Source organism: Lagenorhynchus albirostris, chromosome 11 (genome assembly GCF_949774975.1).
Source record: "Lagenorhynchus albirostris chromosome 11, mLagAlb1.1, whole genome shotgun sequence".
Taxonomy (NCBI): Eukaryota; Metazoa; Chordata; class Mammalia; order Artiodactyla; family Delphinidae; genus Lagenorhynchus; species Lagenorhynchus albirostris.
Genome location: NC_083105.1, coordinates 96,911,328 through 96,930,921, shown reverse-complemented (window position 1 = coordinate 96,930,921; position 19,594 = coordinate 96,911,328). Strand labels below are relative to the sequence as shown.

Here is a 19,594-nt window from a genome sequence, read left to right as displayed (position 1 = left end):
GAAGCTCAAACTGTTGAGAAACTAGCATCGGTGGCACTGTACACCCTTAGCAGGCTTCCATATACCTCTCCACGCAAAAGCTAATCCACAAGGGTGATCTCACTTTGTCACAAGAGAAAGAAAGGAGAGTCAGCCTGCTCAAGGACAGTTAGGGAGAAACCAATCGGCTTAACTAGGAAAAAAGTCCCATAGTTTTACTACATAATAGTCTTACAGGCGCCAAACCTTTGAATACATGGTCTTGTTAATCCCCAGAACGACTCATAAGGCAGATGTATCACCACCAATTTACAGTTATAACAGAGGTTATCACCTTAGGACCACACAACGTGGGTGCTAATCAGGACCGGCCCGGAAACCAATATCAAGTCTTTATATTACTTGAAACAAACAGGATGATACAAAGGCACCTGATTTAGGGTCTAGATACCCTGTGTTTAGATGATATAATTTTTAGTTTGTTTTTTTTTTACATGGCAAGAGAAATTATTCTTGTCCTATGTCATTAGAACATACTGTGATTCTTCTGAATTGTAATTTAATTATTCATAATTAAATTTAATTATGAATTATTGTACTTATCAATTTATTACACCTTGTCAGGTCTTTCGATGCTGGGTAGCTAATGGCAGAGAAAAGAGCACAGTTATTTAACACAATTAAGTTATAGCTCACCTTCCAACAAACAAACTGGTTTCTCTTAATAGCCAATTAAGGAGCTGCCATGCATGATTTTATATGAACTTTTTTTTTTTTTTTTTGCGGTACGCAGGCCTCTCACTGTTGTGGCCTCTCCCGTTGCGGAGCACAGGCTCTGGATGCGCAGGCTCAGCGGCCGTGGCTTACGGGCCCAGCCGCTCCGCAGCATATGGGATCTTCCCGGACCGGGGCACGAACCCGTGTGCCCTGCATCGGCAGGCGGACTCTCAACCACTGCGCCACCAGGGAAACCCTATATGAACATTTTTGAAGTACTTTTTTGTTTTCACATTGATTTTGATGTTAATATTACACATTTTCATAGGCTGATTTGTATTTATATTACTTTATTCTCCTTCCCCCCTAAATCTCACCCATTTTCAAGAATGAATGAATATATGAGGGTTTTTCTATGCAGTTCTCACTACCCTTCTTTGTAACTCCTTGTGTTTGACCATTTGGGACAGAACAACATATTAGGAAAACATATAATGACACAGTTGACACCTCAATGCCCATCAACCCCTTAAGTATAATTCAGGTTATTTTCCATTAAAATATTTCCTTATACTTGCTCAAAGTGCATCTATTACTTTTTAAAAGAGTTGGGGGGAGGTGAGTCTCACAAATGTATGAGATCATTCCGAGTTCAACCCTTATTGATTGGTATGGAACTCCGATAATGTACTCCCCAAAACTACAGAATTACAGATTTATGGCTGGGTAAACACACAGAAAAAAGGAAAAGGGAATGAAAGAGGAAAACACCAGAGACAGAGAAAAGAATTTCAGGACCCCTGAGTTAAGAAAAAGCTAGAATCTTACTGAAAGTGACTGGACAAATTGAAAGAAAAAAAAAAGTTATCAGCTATTTTTTTTAATTTTAAAAATCCATAGCACATATTTTATTAGTATTCCAGGAAATTCCATTGTAATCAACAAATGGAAAGGATTTTATTGTCAATAAGCCCGTGAAACTTAGTTGTTTCATTTTTCCAGATTATGTGGTATGTAGACAGATAGAAGGGATGGGATAAGACCAGCAGTGTCATATATGATTCCACATGGAAGTCCAAGAATATCTTGGGATTTTCTAGATTTTACATATCAGAGAAAATGCTCTGTTTATGTTATGAGATATATTTATAATTTTAATACACAAATAAGTGAATGATCAAAATTGTTCAAGCTATAGTATTTGAATACATTCTCATGGTGGATATATATGCCTCAACCACTATGAAACTCAGACTGTTATTGAAAAGAACCTTTCCCTCTTTCTTTACACTGAATTCAGGGTCTTGCAGATCTTTCATAATTTCTGCTTTGAGATCAGGTGGTGCTGTTGTACTAAAGTTGCAGGTTTCTGTCAAAAAATCCCAAAGCAGGTCTTCATTTTCATTGCTGTCATTAAAACAGTCAGATATGTCCATGGTGGACAGAAGGTCATAACACTCATACTTAATCCCCAACTTGTCCAGCATCTGCACGAGGTCAGATGATGTGACATACTGGCAGAGGTCATCCCGGGGTAAGTGAGATCTGTACTTTTTCCATAGCTTGTCCCAGCCACTGGTTCTGGACACAAGAGTAATGAGAATCTTAGCACTGGTAGCTAAGAGACTGTGGAAGAATTTCAGGGTGGCTGGGATGTCTTTTACATAATACAGCATCTGAATCATATGAATAAAGTCCCACTTCTGAAGTTCTTTTTTCTCCATCATTCTATTTTGATATTCAGGTGATGTCTCCTTATGCCAAGTAAACTTTATGTTCTCGAGGTTTGATGTCTTGGCTACAAGCTCTTTGTACTTGGTGATTTGTTCAGCACTTGGTTCAACAACTTCATTGTTGATACTAACTCCTGGGTATTGAGCCTGCACTTTGGAGAGGATATGAAGATCAATTTCACCTGCACCTCCACCAATACTTAGAATCTTAATTTCAGATTTTGTGTCTCCAATCCTTGCTATTATGCCCAGCAGCTTCTCGTCCATGAATTGCTGCATGCAATAGCACCATGCAATATCAGCATTGCTGATGCCCCGTGGAATTGTTGAGAAACCTCCGGAAAGATTCAACATATCTGCTATGGTCAGAAAACAAGCTCTTCATGGAAGATGCCATGTTTGGTTTTCCGAGAAAGACAAGGAGGGAGGGGAGGTCTAACTTCCCTCTTCCCTTCCTTCTCTTCCCAGTTCCTTCTTTCTCTCTTCACCCGCACCAGTTTCTATCCAAAAAAAAAAAAAACACACACACACACACACAAAAAAAAGCCCTGCTTTGAATTTAACGTGCTGGAGAGGCTGGGTTTGCAAAGCTCGTTACTAAGTGACTATCAGCTATTTTTAAAACCATTGAGGGTTTGAGGTGAAGTGAAGCTCATTTTGTCAACAGGAAGTTATGGGCTCTGCACCTCTATTTATATAAACAACATTTGCTTTTCCATCTTGGGTTCTGCCCAGAAGTTGTCGTCTGACGCCGCTTCTGGCTCTGGTTGACTGGTTTTTAGAAAAAAAAAAAAAACTGGCCACCTGTTCCTCTCCCTGCCACAGAGAAAGTCAAGTCACTTTCGCTGGTGTTTAGTTAGTGAAAAATGCTAAAACACACAAGGATTTCAATTTTTTAAAGTTTTTATTAATTTATTTATTTGGCTGCCTTGGGTCTTAGTTGCTATGCGCGGGCTTTCTCTAGTTGCGGCGAGCGGGGGCTACTCTGTTGTGGGGCGCGGGCTTCTCATTGCGGTGGCTTCTCTCGTTGCAGAGCATGGGCTCTAGGCGCGTGAGCTTCAGTAGCTGTGGCTCACGAGCTCAGTAGTTGTGGCTCGTGGGCTCTAGATCGCAGGCTCAGTAGCTGTGGCGCACAGGCTTAGTTGCTCTGCGACACGTGGGATCTTCCCAGACCAGGGATAGAACCCATGTTCCCTGCATCGGCAGGCGGATTCTTAACCACTGCGCCACCAGGGAAGTCCCAAGGATTTCAATTTTTATTGGAGTGTTGTATTTTTAACCTAATCTTTGCCTCCCTGAATTTGACTAAACTCTAAGCACAGCCCTGCCCCACCTCCACTGTGCTTCTGATGTTCATTCTACCCTGTAAGGTTCCAGATGGATCGGTATGGAACTCGGGTCCTCTTCACCACACTTTGCAAATTCCCTTCTCCCAGACAGATTTGTGAATTCCCAGAGCCTCCGGGTTCCCCTGCTCTGATGTCAACCCATCATCCCTCTGCCATCTCCTTATCCCCCTTATCTGGTACTCCTCCAACTTCTGTTTCTTCTCAGATGTCTCTCTTAACTGTGTTACAGCTGCTTCAGTACAGAAGGAAGGTGAACCTTAAGAGACTGCCAGTTGCTGGCATCTCTGACCAGGTGTAAAGTATTTGGCTAAACATCAGCTCTCACCACGAGTGCCCGAGGCAGGGGAGGGACGAGCTTGTGGCTGGCAACACGTACTGCTTGAGGTCATCAAAAGTGGGGAGACAGCTTGGGGTTTGCACCATCTGAGTCAAATGAATACTTAGAGAGTGTGCAAGGAGCTCTTTTTAGAGAGTATAGTGCACGCTTGAATTTCCAGAACTTCTTCATTCAAGGAGGGAGGAGAATTTTCTTTAATCAGAAGCATGAAATATGGGAAAAGGTTAGGCTCAGAGCAGGATCAACTCAATTTTGGAAGAGAAAATAAGAGTAAAACTTTTTTTTTAGGTGAGGTGAGTAGGCAGGTGAGTCTCTTCAAGGTACCAGGAAGGCATTCAGTCACAAATTGCTTAACGGTACTTTCACCCGATCTGTTAATTCCAACATTAAAGACATTAAAGTTCCTTGTTTAAGAAGGTTGTCACTTGTGTTCACCAGGAAAAAAATTATGTTAATACCATAAAGAGTGAAATGTGTTCACATCCTTTTATGGGGAGGATCAAGGAAAGAAAACTAGAACATCGGGAACTGAAATGGGTCGAGAGTAAAATGCAGCAAGAAGGAGGTGAATGGAATTCTGCAAACGGGGAAGAAAGGACAGAGGGAAAGAACTAGGACCAAAAGCAACCCCCCAAAAGTGCCCTGGGACTGTTCTTAGAGGAAAGTTATGAGGGAAAATAAGCCTTTGTAAGGGCAAGGAAAGAAAGGACGGAAAGTGAGTTAGAAGTGTTGGTTTACATATAGAGACGGGTACAAAAGGCAGAGGATATCAGAACAGTGAGAAACGGCAAAGCACGGGAATTTGATGATGCAAAAGAAAAGCGAGGGTGAAACACAGAACTTCACCCAGTAAGACTAAAGGAGGCAGAAAAGAAATGGAATTTTCTAGAGGACCCAGGAGGGGACCATGTCTGGGGGAGAGTAAACATTTGTAATGTTGGAGAACCGGTGGTCAAGTTGTGGAGGGAAGGAGGAAACAATGGAGAAGAGCAGAACAGAGAAATGTGAGCGATGCTGCTACTCAGCTTTCAAAATGGGATCAAAGCCTAAGTTCAGGCCCTCTTTCTAAACATAGAAAAAGAAATAACCAGACCAAAGACCACTGTCTTCTGAGAAGGAAATTGGGAACATTTATTTTAAATGTTTAATTTGCAATATACCCAATACTGGGATTGGGGTGCTTTCTGGTGGGAATGCCACCTCTCGTTCAGTAGGCAATTGGAGGGTCAAGTTCATGAAGAGACTGAAATGATTCTTGGAAACTCTGTGCCTATGAGATGCCTCTACAGTGGCTACAATGTCCCTTGACTATGTCTGTCTATATACGAGTACATTTGCTTTGAGAGATTGGGGTAGGGCTTACATGCTTTGGGGCTTTTCTAGCGTTTCTCTTTAATCCGTTGTGCAAATCCTATTAAACTAAATTGCTTCTTCACAGCAAGAATCTTGTCCTCATTTAGGTAGTATTTCCGCAATGTGAAAGGAATCCAACCCTTACCAAGTTGAATTCTGTAACATATAACATCTAGGCTTTGAGAAAAACGAAAAAATCTCAAACCACCGAGTTAAAAGAAACCTTAGAACTAACATAAATTTAACTTTGTCATGTGAAAGATGGGGAAATTAGACCAGGGCCTAATGAGAGAACATGAGAGAACATGACTTAACTGAGGCTGCCTGGTTACTGCTAGAGCCAGGATTAGAATGCAGGTTGCCTGAATATTGTGTTTCTTTTACTCTGTAAACCATCAGGTAAACTTTATACTTGTGTGTTAAAGTTCAGGTCTGAATTCCCTTCTTATGCCCCAAGTCAGGCTACTCTAAAATCCATTTGCACAACATAATCTCTACAGATTTTGGTAAGTGGTGAGGATGAAAGAAGTACCAACCACTCAAGGAAATTAGGAGCAAGGATATGGTTTCACATTAAGTTGTCTAATTAACTTGTGGAGGTGGGCTAACCCCCATACTACCCTAAATGAGTGGGTAAATGAGACTTGCTAGCCCTACTTGCCTGAACAACTGCATGAAAAATTGAATAGTTTTATACCTGGTGTACTCCTCTCTCTTTAGCCTTGGTCTTGTATAACTCGGCTCTGGAGAATTTTCTACGACTACAAAAATTACCATAATTCTTCTCCTAAAAAGGACCTACCAGGCAAATGTTAGGACAATCCAGCAAAATAATTAATAAAAGTAAAGGGGACTATGTAGGTGAATGGGGGTTAATCTAGGAAACTCTTGAATGAAAAATAAAGTTCCATGGTTAGTTAAGGTAGACAGTGATAACGTCTTCCACCCTAAGATCTATCTCAAACAGATTCAGTAGTTAATTATTATTTTTAATCATTTTATTGAAGTTTATTTTCCCTTGAAATTGTATGTAGAATGTTTGTATCTAAGCCACATGGTATATCTACTAGGTCTATGATATGGGGAAGCAGCAAAACCATGCAATACTATAGACTATTTTAAGTACTGAAAAATGAGATAAATGGGTGAAAAATCAAGAAGTAGGGGCAAAAGCTAGACATTGCGATGGGATTGGTTTAAGATATACTCATGTCTATGGGTTGGCTGACAATGGTTGGACAAGAAGTTCCCTCTTAGAGCAGTTCCCTCTCCCTCCCACCCACACATTCTTTCTTTCCTCTTCCTTGACATCACAGACCACTGGGTCTCTGCAAGTTCACATCATCACAGGGGGGAAGGCGGAAATAGCTGGAGCGACGGAGTCGCCTTGGGGGTAGACCAGCCATCTGACGGCAAAGTTCATCTAGAAGAGAAGCAGAGCATAATGGGATGAGGATGCGGGAAGATGGCAAGCGCTCGTGTCTTAAGGAAAGGGAAGACTGCAGGGTGGTGTAGTGAAAAGGTTGAAGAGAAATGGATCAGGGTTAGAACCCCAGCCCTGCCACTTACTGGTTATTTACTTCCTACCAGAAAGTTTAACTTCTCTGAACCTCACTATCCCTTTCTGTAAAACAAGCATTAAAATACCCACCTCAACAAGGTAGTTGTCAGTATGAAAATGAAAAAATGGGTACAAAGGTACCTAGCACACTGGTGGTCGGTAAATTTTAGTTTCCTTTATACACCTTGCTCCCAATTCTTCTAATCGTGGACTTATTAAACAGCAAAAATAGGAGATCCAGTCATTCAATATACATTTAAATGTTTACTATGTGAAAATGGCTAACTTTAGCAAGTCCCCTGAGACACTTGAAAGTGCCTAGAGTCCCAAATACTCATCCTCAATGTCAAGGTGCTTCCCTTGCAGGTGGCTTGCATAGAGCCAATTGGGGGCAAGCAGCAAGTTTCCTTCTGCGAAGTTAAGTACAGCTCTTACTCAGGGGCTTGGTGTAAGGCGGGCTGCTGAGTCAGAGTGGCTTTCGTGTGTGGTGCCTTTGCTGACCACAGCCATCGTTTGGGGCTGGCCAGGGGCAAGGTGACAAATATCTTTTTTCCCACCATGCACAGTCTATAACCACACACTCTGGACCCTTGTAAAATTTTTCTACCTTCCTCTACCTCTGACATTTCACAATAAGCAAGGTGAATGGTTCTTGGAATTGGTGGAATGTTTAAAAGGTAGCTGGTGTCTAGGAGTCCAGTTGATTTTTCACATATCCAAATGCTACTGCCTCCAAATCAGTGGCTTTCCCCGCCCCCGCAGAGTTATGAACGTGGCTGCAGACGAGTAGAGACTGTTATTTTTATTTTTATTTTTTTTCACGCGGTCCTCTCACTGTTGTGGCCTCTCCCGTTGCGGAGCACAGGCTCCAGACGCGCAGGCTCAGCGGCCATGGCTCACGGGCCCAGCCGCTCCGCGGCATGTGGGATCCTCCCGGACTAGGGCACGAACCCGTGTCCCCTGCATCGGCAGGTGGACTCTCAACCACTGCGCCACCAGGGAAGCCCAGAGACTGTTATTTTTAATGGCTGACTTGGCCTTCCATCTAGAAGTCTGCTGAATGATCTTCAAAGCAACCAGAGCATCTGAAATTTCTATCTCTATGTAAGAGAAGTTAGGGGTTGCTGTCTAGTTGGAAAGAGATCTGGGGAGGGGTGCTTTTCTTAGGGTTATGTATATAGTAAGCGTACTGCTTTCCTTAGATTGTTTATCTGGGGTAACGTGTTGGAACGGGAGCTATTGTACGTCAGGGAATAGCCTAAAGCCCTCCTGCAAAGCCAGACCTTAGATCTGTTAGCGTCTTGTGCCTAGTTATCACTCTCATTACCGTCCCTCCCCACTAAAAAGCCAGTCTTACCTTTCATAACTTCATGCTCTTTACAGACAAGACGGGAGCAGACCTCATTGTTGATGATGTACATACGCCGTAAACTGCCACCAGTGCAAATGTCACGGTGCAGGAAGGAGATAGAAAAAGCATTGAGAGGGAGATATAGCCTCGGCCTGTGATGCCTCTTCAACTCCTGTATGTCCCACTCTTCCCTATCTGTTCTCCCCTTATCTGGATTTCCTTAAGTGTTTCAGACCCACCCCACCTCCCCAAGTAGTGTAGGAGACGGGAATGGGATCAATCACTCTTCTTGGTGACACTTTGCACACTCCACCTAGACTCAAGCTTCATACTCCTCCCCACCATTCCCTACTATTTTCTACCTTCACACTTGGATGTTTAGCTCCAGCCTTTTTCAGTGAGGTGGTACATTTGATAGACTGGAGTTTCCCTCAGGATGATCCTGCCTCCAGCCCCCACCTTCGTTTGCCTTCTAGCGTCTACACTTATTAGTCAAACTGTTCTCTGTGTGCCTCAGTCCATACTCCACGTGCTCATTGGCACCTTCAGGAGTAGCTAAGAGGGTTATGCTAAGAAACGTCTGCCCCTCCAAAGACCGAAATTCCACAGGGATGCTCATTAAATAGTTACTGACATGAAAGCACTATCACGGACGATGCTCCCTAGGTGTTCTGGGACCTTTACCTGGTAAAGCATAATTGATGGATGCATTGCTTCACTGGCCGATGCACAGAGTAGAGTCTTGTGCAGGCAAATTTCTCATCCCGGCACTCTGAAGAGGCCCAACATAAAAAACACGGGGAGGCATAACAAACAGGCATGAACAAAGGGTTAAGGGGATGGAGGAGGGGAGAGAGAGCTGGGGAAAACCTACAAAGTAATCTCTACAGGGGATCACTGTAAGTTGGGGCATGTTCTTCCTGTCACCAAAACAAAGCAATAATAGAAGTTGGCTAAAAAATGAAATTTAGGTGCTTCCCTACCTGGAAGGAAAGTGGGTTAAAATAGTCCCTGAGGTCTCTTCTAGGAAAAAAATCCTTCTAGGGTTATACAGGTGGCAACATGAAATATCAAATGCTAGCAGTCCCATTCTGAAGAATTTGAATTCTAAGGTGGGTCACTATTTCTCTGTTCTGGTGGGTTTTCAACCCTATCTGCACATCAGAATTATCAGTACATTAGAGAAAGCATGACATCTACAGTCATATGGAGTCCTTGCAGTCACTTCCCAACCCACTAACCAACAGATAGTGTCCAAAGTAGTTTAGGGAGAAGACTGGTCTGGGACCATGCAACGGTGGTCCCATCTTTTTCCCATGACTTTTAGAACAGGAGCTCATAAAACAGTGGGGTGGGGTGGGAGGATAATGAAGAGTATTACAAATACGCTTTGAGATAGAATTGGAAATAAACTAGAAGATGTACCAAGTATCCTCCCAAGAGCAAGGACAAGGAATTCTCAGGAAGGAGAAACAAAGCTTAAAAAAAGACATGCAAAAGACATTCATACCTGTGGTGGTATTTTTATCGGACGAGGCTAGAAGGCAAAAATTTTATTCAGTTATTACTGCTTCTAGAAGTCACTGCCCTGTAACTGTCATGTTGCCTTACTTGAGACCCACTAGCGGCACCCATAAATAGATGAATTAATAACTCTTTTTTAGCCACTTCTAAAAGAAAACCCATAATGGGGTGTTTTGATCCACAAAATTGAAGAGATTTAACATGATTTTAAATGATTTTTGTCTTTCTCCTTTCTCTCCTAGAGAGTTGAGAAACTCATTGTATTGAGAATATCTTTGTTTCTATCAAGAGGCAAATTTAGTAGAAACACAAGGCAACGAGCCATGCTCAGAAGAGCGTCATCCTGGAGCTAAGGGGAGAAAAGATTATTATTCTGCTGTGGAAGCTCTAGATACATCATCATGGGTTCTTGGATAAAAGTTATTTGGTAAAGAATAGCAAGGGTCATAGTCACATCCAGCCCTAACCTAGGGGCAGGTTAAATACCAGCGAAGTTTGTAAAATGGAGAATAAGTCAAGGAGTAAGATGAGTCTTGAGGAAATAGACTAACCACGGGAGTTATCTGTAAAAATGTCTTTGGAAGGGTTGCTTATAGGATACCATAGGAAGAATGCTATATCTGTCTCATGGTTTCAATTACAGGTTTATATGTTGAGAATTCTCAAACTTATATGTCTAGCCCAGATCTTTCTCCTAATACGCTCAAGACCTACAAATCCAACTGCCATTTTTGTGGAAGAGTTCATGGATTTTTTTTTAAAAAAGATCCTTCCATATCTCAAACTGCCTTATCTTTCCCCTTCACCAATATTCACATTGGTACCACCATCCACCCAATAGCTACCGTCTACCTAATAGAAAACTGGACATCATCTCAACAGTCCCTGCTCGCTGACAGCTCATTTCTCTCCCTTACCTCTAATGTAGTTCAGGCCATCATATTTTATTGGGACTAGGCAAAAGCATTCTCACTGGCTTTCCAGTTCATGAATCTGCTTAGGACCTTCCTTTGCATGCATTATTCTCTGATTGGTTTTCATTTCCATTCTAAGCCTTTGCCCATATTGTTTTCTTTACCTAAAAGCTCTTCCCCTTTCTATTCACTTGTCTTTCAAGAATCAACCTAGTCAATATGCCTTCCATAAAAGCCTTTCCTAACTCCCAACACAAAGTATAGTCAAGGACTCTTTGAGTCTTCCACAGCTTCTTTTGCTTATCCTGATTATAGCATTTGTAAAACTGAATAAGGTTATCCATTCCTTTGTCTATCTCGTCTACTAGACAAAAGATATCTAGAAGAAGATCAGTTTTGTTCACCCTTGTCTTACCTTTACCCATCCAGTCTCAGAAACTTGGAGAGAAAAATCAAGTCTTGGTATTTTGTGTATCAAACCCCTCGCGCAGTTCTTGCTTGTTAGGGGATCAAAAATGTCTTTAATTTAACTTATACTGTTGGACAATTGTGCTACATAAAATGGTAGCCCTAATTAGGATCCTTCACCAGCCATACTGCCTTCTGTCATGGGGGATAGGGAAAGACCAGAACGGGCCTGGTGGCCCTGGGATCCCAGATCTGAACTTACCCAGGTCATCTGTGGGAGGCTTGATATCGGCCAGAACTGAAAAGGCACAAAACAGCGGTGTGAGGAGGGTTTCGAATTGGCTAAGGGGAAGGCAGAAGGCAAGAGGGAAGAATATAGATAACAGGACAAAGTCAAGACTGTGGCTGGGTTTGTGTATTATGTCCGAGGGAATAAAGTTAATTGAAAATAATTAAATATTTTTGAATATTATTTGCCCTGTTGACATGATGCTAATTTTTGGAAGACTTTAATTCATGCTTTTTAAGCTATTAATCCACTTTGCTTCCTGTTTTTAGAGGACTAGCAGGATTCTTTCCTTTTATCCCACCGTCACTGAACAACATCCCTTTCCCTGTAATAAAAATACATGATTAATTCAAGAGCTGGAATAAATAATTGTGAATATTAACAAGAATCACGCCATCTTTAAGGAGATGAAACATACCTGTAGGAGTGAAACCTACCTGTTTCATCTGTAGCAGGATCATTCACCAGATCTGCAAAGATACAACATAGGGAATGAAAAATGCAAGTCGGAAAAGTAGCAAAGAGGAGCCAGATGAAGGGATGATGATCTAAAAGGAGGCAAGATTGAAGTGAAAGAATGTGGACTCTTGGGGAAAATATAAGGGAGCGATAAAAAGATTGGGCATGTTTAGAGCCCTCGGTGGCACCTAAGGTAGACAACAGAGCTCTGAACCTCAGCAAGTCCCCTACATACAAATGAGTTCTGTTTCGAGAGCACCTTTGTAAGTCCAATTTGTTCGTAAGTCCAACAAAGTTAGCTTAGATACCCAACGAACACAATCGGCTATGTGGTGCTGTACTGTAACAGGTTTATAATACTTTTCACATGAATAATACATAAAAAACAAACACAAAAAATAAACATTTTTAATCGTACAGTACCTTGTAAAGTACAGTAGTACCAGCTACATCACTGCTGCTTTTACACTTGCTTCTGGACATCCTGGGCTTGAAATAAAGATGCTGTACTACTGTACTCTATACAGTACCGTACAGTAAAGTACACAAAAGCACATCCACTTGTAGAGGATGCACACACGTGACAATGTACGCCAGACACAAGAACTCACTTAGGTGATTGGACATGAGAATGTTCAAGTCTTTGAAAGTTCGCAACTTGAAGGTTTGTATGCAGGGGACTTACTGTTCTAGTCTTCCTTTAAGGAAGGATGTACAGACCTCAACCCTTCTATCCCCAGTTTGAAAGCAAAGAAATAAACAAAAGAGTATCCTACTAGGATCTTCTGTGAATGTCTCTGGAGTCACTGGAGTCACATCATCTGCATAAAAACAATCGGGAAACATTTTCTGAGCGTTCTCTGTCCCCCACCCCTACACTTGCACTCCCAGTAAGTGAAATTGACAAGCACAGTAGACTCATAGTAAGATCCCACAGTGTTTTTCTTTCTTTGCTTCCCAGCCTAAGTCCTTTCCCCTGTAGCCCAAACAAATGTCACACTTTCCTACTTCCATAAATATACCTGTATGGTCCTAACACTAGAGAGTCCTTCTCCCTGTGTGCTCCTTATTTAGAGGAATGAATGAACTCCATGGCCATTAGACAGTCCACCACAGGCACGCCCTTTCTCGGTTAGACTTTGGTTTAGTGTTGGACTGCAAGAATGACTTCTTCATCCTAGCATATAATAACAGATACAGCTAATTTGGGATTACTATGTACTTGTTTTTACAGATGGTAAAACTCAGGACCAGGAGAATAAATAACTCACACAAGGTCATAGAGCTTGTTAATAATTATAATGGATTGATGACCTCTTTGCAATACTTATTTAAAATGAAAATTGTTTTTCTCAAACAGACTGTGACTTTTAAAAACTTTTTGTTTTATATTGGAGTATAGTTGATTAACAATGTTGTGATAGTTTCAGGTGTACAGTAAAGTTATTCACTTATACATATACATGTATCTATTCTTTTTCAAACTCTTTTCCCATTTAGGTTATTTAATATTGAGCAGAGTTCCCTGTATACAGTATACAGTCCCTGTTGATTATCCATTTTAAATGTAGCAGTGTGTACATGTCAATCCCAAACTCCCTAGCTATCCCTTCCCCCCTGGTAACCATAAGTTCGTTCTGTCTGAATCTGTTTCAAGCAGACTGTGATTTTGATATTCATAATTTGGATGTAATTGGATATCAGTCTGATGATAGACTTTACACAAAAGAGTGTTCACAAAAGGTAACCTTGGTAGTTTTCTGATGCTCAGTGATAAGTGAGGTAAAAAGAGAGGGGAGAGGAAATGCCTTGTTGTTGATCCTTGGAAAGTAAATGCCAGAGGGGAAGAAATAAAAATGGTCCAGGTCTTAAGGTGGAAGCTATTTGGATAAACTAAGAAAACTGTATCTGAAACTGTAAATAACAGCAACTCCTGAAACAAATAGTCTCTGCTTTAAAAAGCAACAGAACAAAGCGGTGTGAAGAGCTAAATGTTTGTTAACCATCCCACCGGTAATTAACCTTCACTGTAAATGGCTTAGAGTCATAATCTGTTTTACCCACTAGAGGTCAGCAAAATCACAGTTTGCCTTGAGGTCAGCTTATAAATGTTAGATTTAAAATCTGGTGAGAATAGCATTTTTATAAAGCATGTCAGAGTTACTGATCCTTGCACTAGAAGCAATACACAAAACGTTTTTTTTTTTTTTTTTTTTTGCGGTACGCAGGCCTCTCACTGTTGTGGCCTCTCCCGTTGCGGAGCACAGGCTCCGGACACGCAGGCTCAGCGACCATGGCTCACGGGCCCAGCCGCTCCGCAGCATGTGGGATCTTCCTGGACCAGGGCACGAACCCGCGTCCCTTGCATCGGCAGGCGGACTCTCAACCACTGCGCCACCAGGGAAGCCCCACAAAACATTTTGAAGGAATTTCCCCTGCTTAGTCCTTAACTCATCCTTTTAAAAAAAAAATTCGGATAGAAGGTCATCAGATTGACAACAGCCTCATCTTTAACACTCAGTATAAGCTTTTGTCTTCCGGAACAGATTTTGATAAAAGGAATTCAAGTCTGCTCCAGTCCCACAGGATATTTGAAAAGCCACTGACCTGAACCATTCCAGAAGCTGTAAGAAGGGAGTGGATTCTCCCCGGGGTGCAGCCCTATCCTGCCCTGTTTCCCATTCTCTCCAGCTACATTCCGGTCCAACCACGCACAGAAACAGAGGGAGCAGTGGGCGAACAAAGGGTTTGAGAGTATCCTGGCTGTCTCCTCAGAATTCCAGGCAGAGTACTAGTTTTCTGTATATTCCTCAGTTTACCCACCTTTTCCATGAGCTACCACCATCTGAATGCTTTATTAAGGATTCGTGAGTGTTCCCTGAAGGAACGTTTTCATCATTTCTTGTACTATTTCTGCATCACAAATCATAAAATAGGACTGGACCTTAACCAGCCCAAAGAAAGGAATTTGGATTTTTAGTTTTGCTACTGCTGACTATGACCTAGGTTCAAAAATGTAGGGATTCAGACCTCCGTACCCACAACAGAGAGAGAAAAAAAAAAAAAGCTTTTCTATATTTTAGCTTCTCTACCACGATTCACAGTAAGAAATGCTCTTGTGCCTCAGTATACACAAAGAAAACTGAAACAAGTTTAATAAGATAATACTTTACTCTGGTAATGTACTTGCAGTGTACTCTATTTTTATTTTAGTCTATCCTAACTCATTAAAAGCCCCGGTTGTGACCCACTCATTTGGTTTCTGACCCATTAACCGGTTGCATACTGCAGTGCTCTCAGGGGTTGGGAAAAACAAGAGAACTTATGTTAGGTACCTGGAGGCAGCCTGGGAATGTTGATGAGAGTATCCTTCATCAAGCTGAAGGAAGTGGCCCTTTGGAAGCCAGAACTTTTGGGTTCTGTCTGATTGTGCCACAGATGCTCTGGTGCTGGGAAGACTTCTTAGGTCTGCATTTTAGTTTCTCCACTATTACATGATTAGGAAAATGTTTTCTGTTAGGATCTGTGGGCATTTTCCAAGGGAGTGGAAATGAGACGGACATAGAGAAGGTCTGGGGAAAGTTATTTCAGTAGTTCAAAAGAGAACAAGAATGTTTTATGAATGGGCTCTTAGTTCCCCGACCAGGGATCGAACCCGTGCCTCCTGCAGTGGAAGCGTATAGTCCTAACCACTGGACCACCAGGCAATTACCAGGATAATAGGATTGTTGAACTAGTGAATTAGATCCTATTTCCCACACCTTGGCAATGCATCTCTGTGTTGTATTACAAATTCTTGAACTCTAACCGTTCGGCTACATTGTCCTAATAAGAACCTCATCAGAGCCCAGTTACAAGGGTTCACCTACCTCCTCTTTGGCTGTTGACCCCTAGGGGTGTCCAGTCTGTATCAAAGGAAGGAGAAAATGTATGTGAATGAGTCCAGCTCTCTATACCCCGTAAAGCTTGTATAAGATGAACCAGAAAATGATGGGAAAATTGTACTTTATCTTTCAGTGTTTTATTTCTGTTATAGCTCAATATAAAAGTACTCAGAGTGTTAGTGCTACACATAGACATGGGAACACTCAAAGAGAGCAGATTCCTGAGAACAAAGGCGAGCTCTGCTATGCCCTGACTCAAGAGGCCCTCTTGCCCTCAGTCCAGCCAGAAGGGGTAGGGTCCTGATCCACACAGAAGGCCGGCAGACTCTCTGATGTCCCATCCTCTGTCCCCACAGCCAACCCCTCTTAACTGCACTACTGAACAAGTCCAAAAATTATCATCTCACAGTCTGCATTTGGCCGAATTAAAAAAAAAAAAGTAGGATTTTTTGAAAGCCAAGGTTCACTTTCTGTGGTCAGTCTTCTAGTTCGATTCTTTGAAATCTGTGAAGATCATTCTTCATTTGTGTATAGATGTGGCAACATATTTTCTGTGTGCGTGTGAATCTGCTTGTGTGTAGGCTGGTACTAGTGTTTCTTAGGTGTATATATTCACTGTTTTCCTTCACGGTTTAAACTTGACTTTCTTGTGAGGTGATCCTTATATGTTTGTGTATACATTTGTATATATCAGCTTCTTTATCCTTTGGGTTTTTTTTTTCTTCACTGACCGGCTTGCGGGATATTAGTTCCCCTGACCAGGGATTGAACCCACGGCAGTGAAAAGTGACGAGTCCTAACCACTGGATCACCAGGGAACTCGCCGTGTTCTTCTCTTTAATGGCAATTCTAGAGCTCAATAGCAAGCATCTCTTCTCCTCTTCCCCTTCAGCCTCATTCCATCCAACCTCTAACATACACCTCTACCCACATCTGAGGAAATGACATTTTAGGGAGAAAAAAAGGTAGGGACTCACCAGAGGGAATGATGAGTACAGTGAGAAACAGCAGCACTTTGGGTCCCAAAAGCAGCATATCTGACAGGTGGGCGGGGAGAGTAGAGATTTCAATTGCAGGCAAGGATATCTGTAGGATCTCTGTCTCTGCATCTTCCCAGGAACTTTCCTAGTGCCCCATAAGTCTCAGACCCTTCCTCTCTTTCACTCAACATTTCTCCTTCAAATTCTATTCTTTGATCATTTGCCATTATTCTTTTTGCTTTTTTCCTACCAAGTCAGAGGAAATTTTATACTGTAAATGGTTTATAATGACCCCCGGCCTGTGGCGTCTTTCAACCCTAGTGTCTAATCTTCTGTTTTGAAATCTGTGGCTTTTTAATATCATCTGCTCATCTTGGTGTCTCCTCATTGGGATTCCATGGATAATTGGGATGTCTGTTCAATTCTAAGTCAGTGACATTCCCCATTGCCCTCTTCCAGCCTTTCAAAACACACACACACGCACACACACACACACACACGCACACGCGCGTGCGCGCGCGCGCACACACACACACACACTCCCTACCCCTGTCTATTTAGGGTTTTAGACAATCAAAACAACTCACTGTTTACGGTTCTCTGCTCTTTCCACCGAGTCCTTTGGTTGTTGAATGTGCCTCTCTCCTTCTCACTCTGTTCCACTTTGGCTGGAGAGTAAGATGAACAGGGGCCACTCCCTGGAAAGGACTTCAAATTTGGCCTACTCTGAAACAATGAGATGAGGGAGAGCGAGGAAGAGAGAGAGAGAGGGAGGGAGGGAGAAAGCCGGGCTAGAGAGTCTGAAGCTGTGCTACAGTATGAGGCTGGGAGGAGAAGGGGGATGGGGCTTTGCAGTCACTCACACCCTCATTCCGAAGGTTCTGACCACGTTGATGTGCTGCTCCTCCCTTGAAGGGCTGGCTGGCGCTCATATCTGCCTTCCTTCCGTGAGCCACGTTCTGGCTCCAGCCTCCCTTTCTCCTTGGGTTCCTTCTTACCTAAAGAGCAGCTCCTCAGCCCCCTCCGGTCACGCGCCCAGAATCTGTTTCTATTTTTCTGGCCATCTTCCATATTGGAATCATTCCTCTAAACCCCTTTCTCACTTTTGTCCTTTTAGAATTCCACACCAAAAATTTTCTTTGTATCCTTTTATTATTTTTTTAAATTTATTTTTTAATTTTTTGGCTGCATTGGGTCTTAACTGTTGTGCACAGGCTTTCTCTAGTTGCGGCGAGCGGGAGCTACTCTTCGTTGTGGTGCGCGGGCTTCTCACTGTGGTGGCTTCTCTTGTTGCAGAGCACAGGCTCTAGGTGCGTGGGCTCAGTAGTTGTGCCTCACGGGCTCAGTAGTTGTGGCTCGCGGGCTTAGCTGCTCCGCGGCATGTGGGATCTTCCCGGACCAGGGCTCGAACCCATGTCTCCTGCATTGGCAGGCGGATTTTTTTTTTTTTTTTGCGGTACACGGGCCCCTCACTGTTGTGGCCTCTCCCGTTGCGGAGCACAGGCTCCGGACGCGCAGGCTCAGCGGCCATGGCTCACGGGCCCAGCAGCTCTGCGGCATGTGGGATCCTCCCAGACCGGGGCACGAACCCGTGTCCCCTGCATCAGCAGGCGGACTCTCAACCACTGTGCCACCAGGGAAGCCCCTCTTTGTATCCTTATGTTTCTCTTTTTTCTTTGCCTCTTTCTTGACCTACACGTTTGACTCTCTCACCACCCCCCGCCCCCCTCACACGCCTTTGAGAATCTCATATATTGCTACATCCAGGCAAACAGACAGTACATGAGTTTTGTCCAAGAGGAGGGCTGCTGTCTTAGGAAAAGTTAAGGAACACAGAACCCTCATCTTTTTGAAATGTGGAGGAGCTCCATGAGAGGAGATTCCAGCCTTATGTTGTCTTTTGTCTTTGTTGAAGCTTATATTAAGAATCTTGGTTTCTGGAATCTTAAGGACAAAAATGCTATCAGAAGCCCAAAGAAAATTGGGGCCAAGTTCATTCTGCTTGCTTTATTTTCCATCAGTACTTTCCTTCATGTCACGTAATATGTACATAATGTGTTCTCTGATCCAGGAGCTATAAAAACTTTGTCTTCACTCTTATTCCTAGAAACTCTAGTGCTTAGACCATTACAACATCTCCACTTCGGAGGAATAAACTTGAATTACAGAAACTTCAAATCTGAAGAATGGTTGCCCTTATGTGCCCTCGCAATGTGTAAATTTCAAGTTATCTGTTAGCTTCTTTAGTCTATATTTTGTATTTCCCTGATGAGCTAAATTAGAGAAGTGTACAGGTAGACAGAGCAGATAGTATTAATGGATTACAGACTAAGAAAGAAAGAAGAGAGTAAATGATGGAAGGGAAGAAGGAAGGAAGAGAGGGAGGGAGGGAAGGAAGGAAGCTGTCACGAGCAAGGAAGAGCTATGGACATAGTCAGAAGTAAGCCAATAGCACCTCTGGTTTCTCTTAGGAAGCTATACGTTCTCCATCTCTGAGATACATGGGTTCTGGTCAGTCCCCAGAACAAATCTGTGTACAAAACCCAGCTCTTCCTGGTCGGACCTGTCCAGAACTTGATCTTTTCCCACCTGTTCCACAATGAGAATGCAGAGGCTACAGAACAGATGTCTGGGGAGAGCCAGGGCAAGAAAAGGCAGGGAGGCAGGGGTGGGGGAAAAGACAAAAGCAGCCGCAAAGCAGAACTGAGGCAGGGCCTACAACGGAGAGCCTAGAGCCACGCTCATGTTTTCCATGA

The 19,594-nt window shown here is 42.7% G+C and overlaps 2 protein-coding genes across 4 annotated transcripts; both read right to left on the bottom strand.

Moving 5' to 3' along the window:
- Window positions 1-1,883: 1,883 nt before the first annotated feature.
- LOC132529213 (histamine N-methyltransferase-like) lies at window positions 1,884-3,038 on the bottom strand. Its single transcript, XM_060165519.1, is given in 3 exon segments — window positions 1,884-2,735; window positions 2,737-2,929; window positions 2,961-3,038. Coding segments are annotated over 2 exon segments (942 nt in total). The 5' UTR covers window positions 2,827-2,929; window positions 2,961-3,038.
- A 2,184-nt stretch (window positions 3,039-5,222) lies between these two features.
- Window positions 5,223-17,671, bottom strand: MFAP5 (microfibril associated protein 5). Of its 3 annotated transcripts, XM_060166951.1 has the most exons (10): window positions 17,426-17,671; window positions 16,836-16,895; window positions 15,844-15,879; window positions 12,751-12,795; window positions 11,953-11,985; window positions 11,489-11,524; window positions 9,891-9,917; window positions 9,065-9,152; window positions 8,387-8,460; window positions 5,223-6,891 (listed from the first exon to the last, which is right to left on the bottom strand). In XM_060166951.1, exons 2-10 carry the CDS (start codon window positions 16,891-16,893, stop codon window positions 6,779-6,781), a joined length of 510 nt encoding a protein of 169 aa, XP_060022934.1. In that variant the 5' UTR covers window positions 16,894-16,895; window positions 17,426-17,671; the 3' UTR covers window positions 5,223-6,778. The 3 variants fall into 3 exon arrangements, with proteins under 3 accessions (XP_060022934.1, XP_060022936.1, XP_060022937.1); XM_060166953.1 differs by lacking the exon at window positions 15,844-15,879 and having other exon boundaries at window positions 17,426-17,667; XM_060166954.1 differs by lacking the exons at window positions 12,751-12,795; window positions 15,844-15,879 and having other exon boundaries at window positions 17,426-17,670.
- Between the last annotated feature and the right edge of the window lie 1,923 nt (window positions 17,672-19,594).